Source organism: Oncorhynchus mykiss, chromosome 14 (genome assembly GCF_013265735.2).
Source record: "Oncorhynchus mykiss isolate Arlee chromosome 14, USDA_OmykA_1.1, whole genome shotgun sequence".
Taxonomy (NCBI): Eukaryota; Metazoa; Chordata; class Actinopteri; order Salmoniformes; family Salmonidae; genus Oncorhynchus; species Oncorhynchus mykiss.
Window position 1 is genome coordinate 42,918,318 of NC_048578.1, and position 13,879 is coordinate 42,932,196.

The 13,879-nt window shown below is 42.4% G+C and overlaps 1 protein-coding gene across 1 annotated transcript in view; it reads left to right on the top strand.

Annotated features, from left to right (window-relative positions):
- LOC110514351 (highly divergent homeobox) overlaps positions 1–4,261 on the top strand; it is a 48,768-nt gene extending 44,507 nt beyond the window's left edge. The window contains exon 11 of the mRNA XM_036943652.1: positions 3,844–4,261. Coding sequence (XP_036799547.1) covers positions 3,844–4,107 — 264 coding nt within the window. The 3' untranslated portion in view covers positions 4,108–4,261. The remainder of the gene's footprint in view (positions 1–3,843) is intronic.
- Positions 4,262–13,879: the final 9,618 nt, after the last annotated feature.

The following is a 13,879-nucleotide window of genomic DNA, read 5'->3' on the forward strand; positions in this document are numbered from 1 at the left end:
CACACACACGCACACTCTCACTTACACACACACACACACATACACTCTCACTTCCACACACACACACACACACACACACTCTCACTTACACACACACACACACACACACACACACACACACTCTCACTTACACACACACACACACACACACTCTCACTTACAAGCACACACACACACACACACACTCACTTACACGCACACACACACACACTTACACACACACTCTCACTTAAACGCACACACACACTCAATCTCACTTACACACACACACACTCTCTCACTTACACACACACACACACACACACGCACACACACACACACACACTCTTACTTACACGCACACACACTCTCACTTACACGCACACACACTTACTCACTCTCACTTACACACGCACACTCTCACTTACACACACACTCTCACTTACACGCACACTCTCACTTACACGCACACACACACACTCTCACTTACACGCACACACTCTCACTTACACGCACACACACTCACTCTCACTTACACACACACACACACACTTACACATGCACACTCTCACTTACACGCACACACACGCACACACTCTCACTTAGACACGCACACTCTCACTTAAACGCACACACGCACACTCTCACTTACACACACACACACACACACACACACACTCTCACTTACTTACACTCACACACACACACACACACTCTCACTTACACACACACACACACTCTCACTTACACACACACACACACACACACACACACACTCACTCTCACTTACACACACACACACACACACTCTCACTTACACACACACACACACACACACACACACACTCTCACTTACACACACACTCTCACTTACACGCACACACACACTCTCACTTACACGCACACACACACACTCTCACTTACACGCACACACACACACACACACACACTTACACACGCACACTCTCACTTACACACACACACACACACACACTCTCACTTACACACACACACACACACACACACTCTCATTTACACACACACACACTCTCACTTACACACACACTCTCACTTACACGCACACACACACTCTCACTTACACACACACACACACACTCTCACTTACACGCACACACACTCTCACTTACACGCACACACACTCTCACTTACACGCACACACACTCACTCACTCTCACTTACACACGCACACTCTCACTTACACACACACACACACACTCTCACTTACACGCACACACACACACTCTCACTTACACGCACACACACTCTCACTTACACGCACACACACTCACTCACTCTCACTTACACGCACACACACGCACAGACTCTTACTTACACACGCACACTCTCACTTAAACGCACACACACACACACACACACACGCACACTCTCACTTACACACACACACACACACACACACACACACACACACACACACACTCTCACTTCCACGCACACACACACACACACACTCTCACTTACACACACACACACACACACACACACACACACACTCTCACTTACCCACACACACACACACACACACACACACTCTCACTTACACACACACACACACACACACACACACTCTCACTTACACGCACACACACACACACACACTCTCACTTACACGCACACACACACACACTTACACACACACTCTCACTTAAACGCACACACACACACACTCTCACTTACACACACACACACACACGCACACACACACACACACTCTCACTTACACGCACACACACTCTCACTTACACGCACACACACTCACTCTCTCTCACTTACACACGCACACTCTCACTTACACACACACACACACACACACTCTCACTTACACGCACACACTCTCACTTACACACACACACACACACTTACACACGCACACTCTCACTTACACGCACACACACGCACACACTCTCACTTAGACACGCACACTCTCACTTAAACGCACACACACACACACACACACGCACACTCTCACTTACACACACACACACACACTCTCACTTACACACACACACTCTCACTTACACACACACACACACACACACACTCTCACTTACACACACACACACACACACTCTCACTTACACACACACACACTTACACACACACACACACACTCTCACTTACACACACACTCTCACTTACACACACACACACACACACTCTCACTTACACACACACACACACACACACTCTCACTTACACGCACACACACACACACACTCTCACTTACACGCACACACACTCTCACTTGCACACACACTCACTCACTCTCACTTACACGCACACACACACACTCTCACTTACACGCACACACACACACACACACACTCTCACTTACACGCACACACACACACTCTCACTTACACGCACACACACACACTCACTCTCACTTACACACGCACACTCTCACTTAAACGCACACACACACACACGCACACTCTCACTTACACACACACACACACATACACTCTCACTTCCACACACACACACACACACACACACACACACACACACACTCTCACTTACACACACACACACACACACACTCTCACTTACACGCACACACACACACACACACACTCACTTACACGCACACACACACACACTTACACACACACTCTCACTTAAACGCACACACACACTCAATCTCACTTACACGCACACACACACTCTCACTTACACACACACACACACACACACGCGCACACACACACACACACACTCTTACTTACACGCACACACACTCTCACTTACACGCACACACACTTACTCACTCTCACTTACACACGCACACTCTCACTTACACACACACTCTCACTTACACGCACACTCTCACTTACACGCACACACACACACTCTCACTTACACGCACACACTCTCACTTACACGCACACACACTCACTCTCACTTACACACACACACACACACTTACACATGCACACTCTCACTTACACGCACACACACGCACACACTCTCACTTAGACACGCACACTCTCACTTAAACGCACACACGCACACTCTCACTTACACACACACACACACACACACACACTCTCACTTACTTACACTCACACACACACACACACACTCTCACTTACACACACACACACACTCTCACTTACACACACACACACACACACACACACACTCACTCTCACTTACACACACACACACACACACTCTCACTTACACACACACACTCTCACTTACACACACACACACACACACTCTCACTTACACACACACACACTCTCACTTACACACACACACACACTTACACACGCACACACTTACACACGCACACTCTCACTTACACGCACACACACGCACAAACTCTCACTTACACACACTTACACACGCACACACTTACACACACACACTCTCACTTACACGCACACACACTCTCACTTACACACACACACACACACTTACACACGCACACACTTACACACGCACACTCTCACTTAAACGCACACACACACACACGCACATTCTCACTTACACACACGCTCATGCGCACACGCGCGCACACACTCTCACTTACACGCACACACACACACTCTCACTTACACGCACACACACACTCTCACTTACACGCACACACACACTCTCACTTACACGCACACACACACTCTCACTTACACACACTCTCACTTACACGCACACACACACTCTCACTTACACACACACACACACACTCACTTACACACACGCACACACACACACACACACACTCTCTTACACACACACACACACACTCTTACTTACACACACACACACACACACAATCATTCCGAAACAGCATAGTGTGTTTCTGACTGTGCGTAGGAGCTCCTAGCCAGTCTACCTCAGCCTGCAGATCAGGACTGGGACATGAGTCCAGAGGGAGGAGCCAACTCCATCTCCATAACAACACACTCTGCAGACAATCACGATTCCCCGTTGGCCGCCAGGAGCAACGACGAAACACCATCGGTCAACCCCAACAAGGACCTCCCATTGGTCTCTCTAAACGAAGACGGTTCATTGATTGCTGAGCTCAACGAGTCGTCTGTATCAGAGGAACTAGAGACTGAGACCGGACCAGAGTGACTGTACTGACACACACAACCACTCCACACCCTGTGCCTGTGGAAGGATCCTAAACTAACTGTGCTGGGCTCACAATGCCTTTTCTATTACTTATCACTACGCCTTGTCTGGTCTAGTATCAGACACAACAATAAACAGACTCCATAATAACTGACCTGACGACTCTGTCTGTTGTTAATCTGCCCATAATGTCTGTAACTGTCTGTTACCATCCAGAATGTCTGTGAATGTCTGTTGCCATCTAGAATGTCTGTGACTGTCTGTTACCATCCAGAATGTCTGTGACTGTCTGTTACCATCCAGAATGTCTGTGACTGTCTGTTACCATCCAGAATGTCTGTGGCGGCAGGTAGCCTAGGGGTTAGAGCGTTGGGCCAGTAACCGAAAGGTTGCTGGATCGAATCCCCGAGCTGACAAGGTACAAATCTGTCGTTCTGCCCCTGAGCAACAGTTAACTCACTGTTCCCCAGGCACCGAAGACGTGGATATCGATTAAGGCAGCCTCCCGCACCTCTCTGGGTTAAATGTGGAAGACACATTTCAGTTGAAGGCATTCAGTTGTACAAATGACTAGGTATCCCCCTTTTCCCTTGACTGTCTGTTACCTTCCAGAATGTCTGTTACATTCTAGAATGTCTGTTACTCTGTTGACTGTCTGTTACCATCCAGAATGTCTGTTACATTCTAGAATGTCTGTTACTCTGACTGTTTTGTTACCATCCAGAATGTCTGTTACCATCCAGAATGTCTGTTACTTTGTTGACTGTTCGTTACCATCCAGAATGTCTGTTACTCTGTTGACTGTTCGTTACCATCCAGAATGTCTGTTACATTCTAGAATGTCTGTTACTCTGACTGTTCATTACCATCCAGAATGTCTGTTACCATCCAGAATGTCTGTTACTCTGTTGACTGTTCGTTACCATCCAGAATGTCTGTTACATTCTAGAATGTCTGTTACTCTGACTGTTTGTTACCATCCAGAATGTCTGTTACCATCCAGAATGTCTGTTACTTTGTTGACTGTTCGTTACCATCCAGAATGTCTGTTACTCTGTTGACTGTTCGTTACCATCCAGAATGTCTGTTACATTCTAGAATGTCTGTTACTCTGACTGTTCATTACCATCCAGAATGTCTGTTACCATCCAGAATGTCTGTTACTCTGTTGACTGTTCGTTACCATCCAGAATGTCTGTTACATTCTAGAATGTCTGTTACTCTGTTGACTGTTTGTTACCATCCAGAATGTCTGTTACTTTGTTGACTGTTCGTTACCATCCAGAATGTCTGTTACTCTGTTGACTGTTCGTTACCATCCAGAATGTCTGTTACATTCTAGAATGTCTGTTACTCTGACTGTTCGTTACCATCCAGAATGTCTGTTACCATCCAGAATGTCTGTTACATTCTAGAATGTCTGTTACTCTGACTGTTCATTACCATCCAGAATGTCTGTTACCATCCAGAATGTCTGTTACTTTGTTGACTGTTCGTTACCATCCAGAGTGTCTGTTACTCTGTTGACTGTTCGTTACCATCCAGAATGTCTGTTACATTCTAGAATGTCTGTTACTCTGTTGACTGTTTGTTACCATCCAGAATGTCTGTTACCATCCAGAATGTCTGTTACTTTGTTGACTGTTCGTTACCATCCAGAATGTCTGTTACTCTGTTGACTGTTCGTTACCATCCAGAATGTCTGTTACATTCTAGAATGTCTGTTACTCTGACTGTTCGTTACCATCCAGAATGTCTGTTACCATCCAGAATGTCTGTTACCATCCAGAATGTCTGTTACTCTGTTGATTGTTCGTTACCATCCAGAATGTCTGTTACCATCCAGAATGTCTGTTACTTTGTTGACTGTTCGTTACCATCCAGAATGTCTGTTACTCTATTGACTGTTCGTTACCATCCAGAATGTCTGTTACATTCTAGAATGTCTGTTACTCTGACTGTTCGTTACCATCCAGAATGTCTGTTGACTGTTGGTTACCATCCAGAATGTCTGTTACTCTTGTTGACTGTTCGTTACCATCCAGAATGTCTGTTACCATCCAGAATGTCTGTTACTCTGTTGACTGTTCGTTACCATCCAGAATGTCTGTTACATTCTAGAATGTCTGTTACTCTGACTGTTCATTACCATCCAGAATGTCTGTTACCATCCAGAATGTCTGTTACTCTGTTGACTGTTCGTTACCATCCAGAATGTCTGTTACCATCCAGAATGTCTGTTACTCTGTTGACTGTTCGTTACCATCCAGAATGTCTGTTACATTCTAGAATGTCTGTTACTCTGTTGACTGTTTGTTACCATCCAGAATGTCTGTTACCATCCAGAATGTCTGTTACCATCCAGAATGTCTGTTACTCTGTTGACTGTTCGTTACCATCCAGAATGTCTGTTACATTCTAGAATGTCTGTTACTCTGTTGACTGTTTGTTACCATCCAGAATGTCTGTTACCATCCAGAATGTCTGTTACTTTGTTGACTGTTCGTTACCATCCAGAATGTCTGTTACTCTGTTGACTGTTCGTTACCATCCAGAATGTCTGTTACATTCTAGAATGTCTGTTACTCTGACTGTTCGTTACCATCCAGAATGTCTGTTACCATCCAGAATGTCTGTTACATTCTAGAATGTCTGTTACTCTGACTGTTCATTACCATCCAGAATGTCTGTTACCATCCAGAATGTCTGTTACTTTGTTGACTGTTCGTTACCATCCAGAGTGTTTGTTACTCTGTTGACTGTTCGTTACCATCCAGAATGTCTGTTACATTCTAGAATGTCTGTTACTCTGTTGACTGTTTGTTACCATCCAGAATGTCTGTTACTTTGTTGACTGTTCGTTACCATCCAGAATGTCTGTTACTCTGTTGACTGTTCGTTACCATCCAGAATGTCTGTTACATTCTAGAATGTCTGTTACTCTGACTGTTCGTTACCATCCAGAATGTCTGTTACCATCCAGAATGTCTGTTACCATCCAGAATGTCTGTTACTCTGTTGACTGTTCGTTACCATCCAGAATGTCTGTTACTTTGTTGACTGTTCGTTACCATCCAGAATGTCTGTTACTCTGTTGACTGTTCGTTACCATCCAGAATGTCTGTTACATTCTAGAATGTCTGTTACTCTGACTGTTCATTACCATCCAGAATGTCTGTTACTTTGTTGACTGTTCGTTACCATCCAGAATGTCTGTTGACTGTTGGTTACCATCCAGAATGTCTGTTACTCTGTTGACTGTTCGTTACCATCCAGAATGTCTGTTACCATCCAGAATGTCTGTTACTCTGTTGACTGTTCGTTACCATCCAGAATGTCTGTTACATTCTAGAATGTCTGTTACTCTGACTGTTCATTACCATCCAGAATGTCTGTTACCATCCAGAATGTCTGTTACTCTGTTGACTGTTCGTTACCATCCAGAATGTCTGTTACCATCCAGAATGTCTGTTACTCTGTTGACTGTTCGTTACCATCCAGAATGTCTGTTACCATCCAGAATGTCTGTTACTCTGTTGACTGTTCGTTACCATCCAGAATGTCTGTTACCATCCAGAATGTCTGTTACTCTGTTGACTGTTCGTTACCATCCAGAATGTCTGTTACTCTGTTGACTGTTCATTACCATCCAGAATGTCTGTTACTTTGTTGACTGTTCGTTACCATCCAGAATGTCTGTTACTCTGTTCACTGTCTGTTACCATCCAGAATGTCTGTTACTCTGTTGACTGTTCGTTACCATCCAGAATGTCTGTTACTCTGTTGACTGTTCGTTACCATCCAGAATGTCTGTTACCATCCAGAATGTCTGTTACTCTGTTGACTGTTCGTTACCATCCAGAATGTCTGTTACATTCTAGAATGTCTGTTACTCTGACTGTTCATTACCATCCAGAATGTCTGTTACCATCCAGAATGTCTGTTACTCTGTTGACTGTTCGTTACCATCCAGAATGTCTGTTACCATCCAGAATGTCTGTTACTCTGTTGACTGTTCGTTACCATCCAGAATGTCTGTTACCATCCAGAATGTCTGTTACTCTGTTGACTGTTCGTTACCATCCAGAATGTCTGTTACCATCCAGAATGTCTGTTACTCTGTTGACTGTTCGTTACCATCCAGAATGTCTGTTACTCTGTTGACTGTTCATTACCATCCAGAATGTCTGTTACTTTGTTGACTGTTCGTTACCATCCAGAATGTCTGTTACTCTGTTCACTGTCTGTTACCATCCAGAATGTCTGTTACTCTGTTGACTGTTCGTTACCATCCAGAATGTCTGTTACTCTGTTCACTGTCTGTTACCATCCAGAATGTCTGTTACTTTGTTGACTGTTCGTTACCATCCAGAATGTCTGTTACTCTGTTCACTGTCTGTTACCATCCAGAATGTCTGTGACTGTCTGTTACCATCCAGAATGTCTGTGGCGGCAGGTAGCCTAGGGGTTAGAGCGTTGGGCCAGTAACCGAAAGGTTGCTGGATCGAATCCCCGAGCTGACAAGCTACAAATCTGTCGTTCTGCCCCTGAGCAACAGTTAACTCACTGTTCCCCAGGCACCGAAGACGTGGATATCGATTAAGGCAGCCTCCCGCACCTCTCTGGGTTAAATGTGGAAGACACATTTCAGTTGAAGGCATTCAGTTGTACAAATGACTAGGTATCCCCCTTTTCCCTTGACTGTCTGTTACCTTCCAGAATGTCTGTTACATTCTAGAATGTCTGTTACTCTGTTGACTGTCTGTTACCATCCAGAATGTCTGTTACATTCTAGAATGTCTGTTACTGACTGTTTGTTACCATCCAGAATGTCTGTTACCATCCAGAATGTCTGTTACTTTGTTGACTGTTCGTTACCATCCAGAATGTCTGTTACATTCTAGAATGTCTGTTACTCTGACTGTTCGTTACCATCCAGAATGTCTGTTACCATCCAGAATGTCTGTTACTTTGTTGACTGTTCGTTACCATCCAGAGTGTTTGTTACTCTGTTGACTGTTCGTTACCATCCAGAATGTCTGTTACATTCTAGAATGTCTGTTACTCTGTTGACTGTTTGTTACCATCCAGAATGTCTGTTACCATCCAGAATGTCTGTTACTTTGTTGACTGTTCGTTACCATCCAGAATGTCTGTTACTCTGTTGACTGTTCGTTACCATCCAGAATGTCTGTTACATTCTAGAATGTCTGTTACTCTGACTGTTCGTTACCATCCAGAATGTCTGTTACCATCCAGAATGTCTGTTACATTCTAGAATGTCTGTTACTCTGACTGTTCGTTACCATCCAGAATGTCTGTTACCATCCAGAATGTCTGTTACTTTGTTGACTGTTCGTTACCATCCAGAATGTCTGTTACTCTGTTGACTGTTCGTTACCATCCAGAATGTCTGTTACATTCTAGAATGTCTGTTACTCTGACTGTTCATTACCATCCAGAATGTCTGTTACTTTGTTGACTGTTCGTTACCATCCAGAATGTCTGTTACTCTGTTGACTGTTCGTTACCATCCAGAATGTCTGTTACTCTGTTGACTGTTCGTTACCATCCAGAATGTCTGTTACTCTGTTGACTGTTCGTTACCATCCAGAATGTCTGTTACTCTGTTGACTGTTCGTTACCATCCAGAATGTCTGTTACCATCCAGAATGTCTGTTACTCTGTTGACTGTTCGTTACCATCCAGAATGTCTGTTACATTCTAGAATGTCTGTTACTCTGACTGTTCATTACCATCCAGAATGTCTGTTACCATCCAGAATGTCTGTTACTCTGTTGACTGTTCGTTACCATCCAGAATGTCTGTTACCATCCAGAATGTCTGTTACTCTGTTGACTGTTCGTTACCATCCTGAATGTCTGTTACCATCCAGAATGTCTGTTACTCTGTTGACTGTTCATTACCATCCAGAATGTCTGTTACTTTGTTGACTGTTCGTTACCATCCAGAATGTCTGTTACTCTGTTCACTGTCTGTTACCATCCAGAATGTCTGTTACTCTGTTGACTGTTCGTTACCATCCAGAATGTCTGTTACTTTGTTGACTGTTCGTTACCATCCAGAATGTCTGTTACTCTGTTCACTGTCTGTTACCATCCAGAATGTCTGTTACTTTGTTGACTGTTCGTTACCATCCAGAATGTCTGTTACTCTGTTCACTGTCTGTTACCATCCAGAATGTCTGTTACTTTGTTCACTGTTCGTTACCATCCAGAATGTCTGTTACCATCCAGAATGTCTGTTACCATCCAGAATGTCTGTTACCATCCAGAATGTCCGTTACTTTGTTGACTGTTCGTTACCATCCAGAATGTCTGTTACTCTGTTGACTGTTCGTTACCATCCAGAATGTCTGTTAGTCTGTTGACTGTTCGTTACCATCCAGAATGTTTGTTACTTTGTTCACTGTCTATTACCATCCAGAATGTCTGTTACTCTGTTGACTCTCTGTTACCATCCAGAATGTCTGTTACATTCTAGAATGTCTGTTACTCTGTTACTGTCTGTTACCATCCAGAATGTCTGTTACATTCTAGAATGTCTGTTACTCTGTTACTGTCTGCTACCATCCAGAATGTCTGTTACCATCCAGAATGTCTGTTACTCTGTTGAATGTCTGTTACATTCTAGAATGTCTGTTACTCTGTTACTGTCTGTTACCATCCAGAATGTCTGTTACTCTGTTACTGTCTGTTACCATCCAGACTGTCTGTTACTCTGTTGACTGTCTGTTACCATCCAGAATGTCTGTTACATTCTAGAATGTCTCTTACTCTGTTACTGTCTGTTACCATCCAGAATGTCTGTTACATTCTAGAATGTCTCTTACTCTGTTACTGTCTGTTACCATCCAGAATGTCTGTTACTCTGTTGACTGTCCGTTACCATCCAGAATGTCTGTTACTCTGTTGACTGTCCGTTACCATCCAGAATGTCTGTTACTCTGTTGACTGTTCGTTACCATCCAGAATGTCTGTTACTCTGTTCACTGTCTGTTACCATCCAGAATGTCTGTTACTTTGTTGACTGTTCGTTACCATCCAGAATGTCTGTTACTCTGTTCACTGTCTGTTACCATCCAGAATGTCTGTTACTTTGTTGACTGTTCGTTACCATCCAGAATGTCTGTTACTCTGTTCACTGTCTGTTACCATCCAGAATGTCTGTTACCATCCAGAATGTCTGTTACCATCCAGAATGTCTGTTACCATCCAGAATGTCTGTTACCATCCAGAATGTCCGTTACTTTGTTGACTGTTCGTTACCATCCAGAATGTCTGTTACTCTGTTGACTGTTCGTTACCATCCAGAATGTCTGTTACTCTGTTGACTGTTCGTTACCATCCAGAATGTTTGTTACTTTGTTCACTGTCTATTACCATCCAGAATGTCTGTTACTCTGTTGACTCTCTGTTACCATCCAGAATGTCTGTTACATTCTAGAATGTCTGTTACTCTGTTACTGTCTGTTACCATCCAGAATGTCTGTTACATTCTAGAATGTCTGTTACTCTGTTACTGTCTGCTACCATCCAGAATGTCTGTTACCATCCAGAATGTCTGTTACTCTGTTGAATGTCTGTTACATTCTAGAATGTCTGTTACTCTGTTACTGTCTGTTACCATCCAGAATGTCTGTTACTCTGTTACTGTCTGTTACCATCCAGACTGTCTGTTACTCTGTTGACTGTCTGTTACCATCCAGAATGTCTGTTACATTCTAGAATGTCTCTTACTCTGTTACTGTCTGTTACCATCCAGAATGTCTGTTACATTCTAGAATGTCTCTTACTCTGTTACTGTCTGTTACCATCCAGAATGTCTGTTACTCTGTTGACTGTCCGTTACCATCCAGAATGTCTGTTACTCTGTTGACTGTCCGTTACCATCCAGAATGTCTGTTACTCTGTTGACTGTTCGTTACCATCCAGAATGTCTGTTACTTTGTTGACTGTTCGTTACCATCCAGAATGTCTGTTACCATCCAGAATGTCCGTTACTTTGTTGACTGTCCGTTACCATCTAGAATGTCTGTTACTTTTTTGCCCCACTGTATGTAGAAATTCAGAAAGGAGAGATACTGTAGGAGAGATATATTTGTATCTATTCTGTAGGATAGTTATATTATAGTTCTGTAGGACAGTGATATTAGTATAGTTCTGTAGGGGAGTTATATTAGTATAATTCTGTAGGAGAGTTCTGTAGGGGAGTTATAGTATAGTTCTGTAGGGGAGTTATATTAGTAGTTCTGTAGGGGAGTTATATTAGTAGTTCTGTAGGGGAGTTATATTAGTATAGTTCTGTAGGAGAGTTATATTAGTATAGTTCTGTAGGAGAGTTATATTAGTATAGTTCTGTAGGAGAGTTATATTAGTAGTTCTGTAGGGGAGTTATATTAGTAGTTCTGTAGGGGAGTTATATTGGTATAGTTCTGTAGGAGAGTTATATTAGTAGTTCTGTAGGGGAGTTATATTAGGATAGTTCTGTAGGAGAGTTATATTAGTATAGTTCTGTAGGAGAGTTATATTAGGATAGTTCTGTAGGAGAGTTATATTAGTAGTTCTGTAGGGGAGTTATATTAGTAGTTCTGTAGGGGAGTTATATTGGTATAGTTCTGTAGGAGAGTTATATTAGTATAGTTCTGTAGGAGAGTTATATTAGGATAGTTCTGTAGGAGAGTTATATTAGTAGTTCTGTAGGGGAGTTATATTAGTAGTTCTGTAGGAGAGTTATATTAGTATAGTTCTGTAGGGGAGTTATATTAGGATAGTTCTGTAGGAGAGTTATATTAGTAGTTCTGTAGGAGAGTTATATTAGTAGTTCTGTAGGGGAGTTATATTAGTAGTTCTGTAAGAGAGTTATATTAGTAGTTCTGTAGGGGAGTTATATTAGGATAGTTCTGTAGGAGAGTTATATTAGGATAGTTCTGTAGGAGAGTTATATTAGGATAGTTCTGTAGGAGAGTTATATTAGGATAGTTCTGTAGGAGAGTTATATTAGGATAGTTATGTAGGATAGTTATATTAGTATAGTTCTGTAGGGGAGTTATATTAGTATAGTTCTGTAAGAGAGTTATATTAGTAGTTCTGTAGGGGAGTTATATTAGTAGTTCTGTAGGGGAGTTATATTAGTATAGTTCTGTAGGGGAGTTATATTAGGATAGTTCTGTAGGAGAGTTATATTAGTATAGTTCTGTAGGGGAGTTATATTAGTATAGTTCTGTAGGAGAGTTATATTAGTATAGTTATGTAGGAGAGTTATATTAGTAGTTCTGTAGGGGAGTTATATTAGTAGTTCTGTAGGGGAGTTATATTGGTATAGTTCTGTAGGAGAGTTATATTAGTAGTTCTGTAGGGGAGTTATATTAGTAGTTCTGTAGGGGAGTTATATTAGTAGTTCTGTAGGGGAGTTATATTAGTATAGTTCTGTAGGAGAGTTATATTAGTATAGTTCTGTAGGAGAGTTATATTAGTAGTTCTGTAGGGGAGTTATATTAGTAGTTCTGTAGGGGAGTTATATTGGTATAGTTCTGTAGGAGAGTTATATTAGTAGTTCTGTAGGGGAGTTATATTAGTAGTTCTGTAGGGGAGTTATATTAGTAGTTCTGTAGGGGAGTTATATTGGTATAGTTCTGTAGGAGAGTTATATTAGTATAGTTCTGTAGGAGAGTTATATTAGGATAGTTCTGTAGGAGAGTTATATTAGTATAGTTATAGTTCTGTAGGAGAGTTATATTAGTATAGTTCTG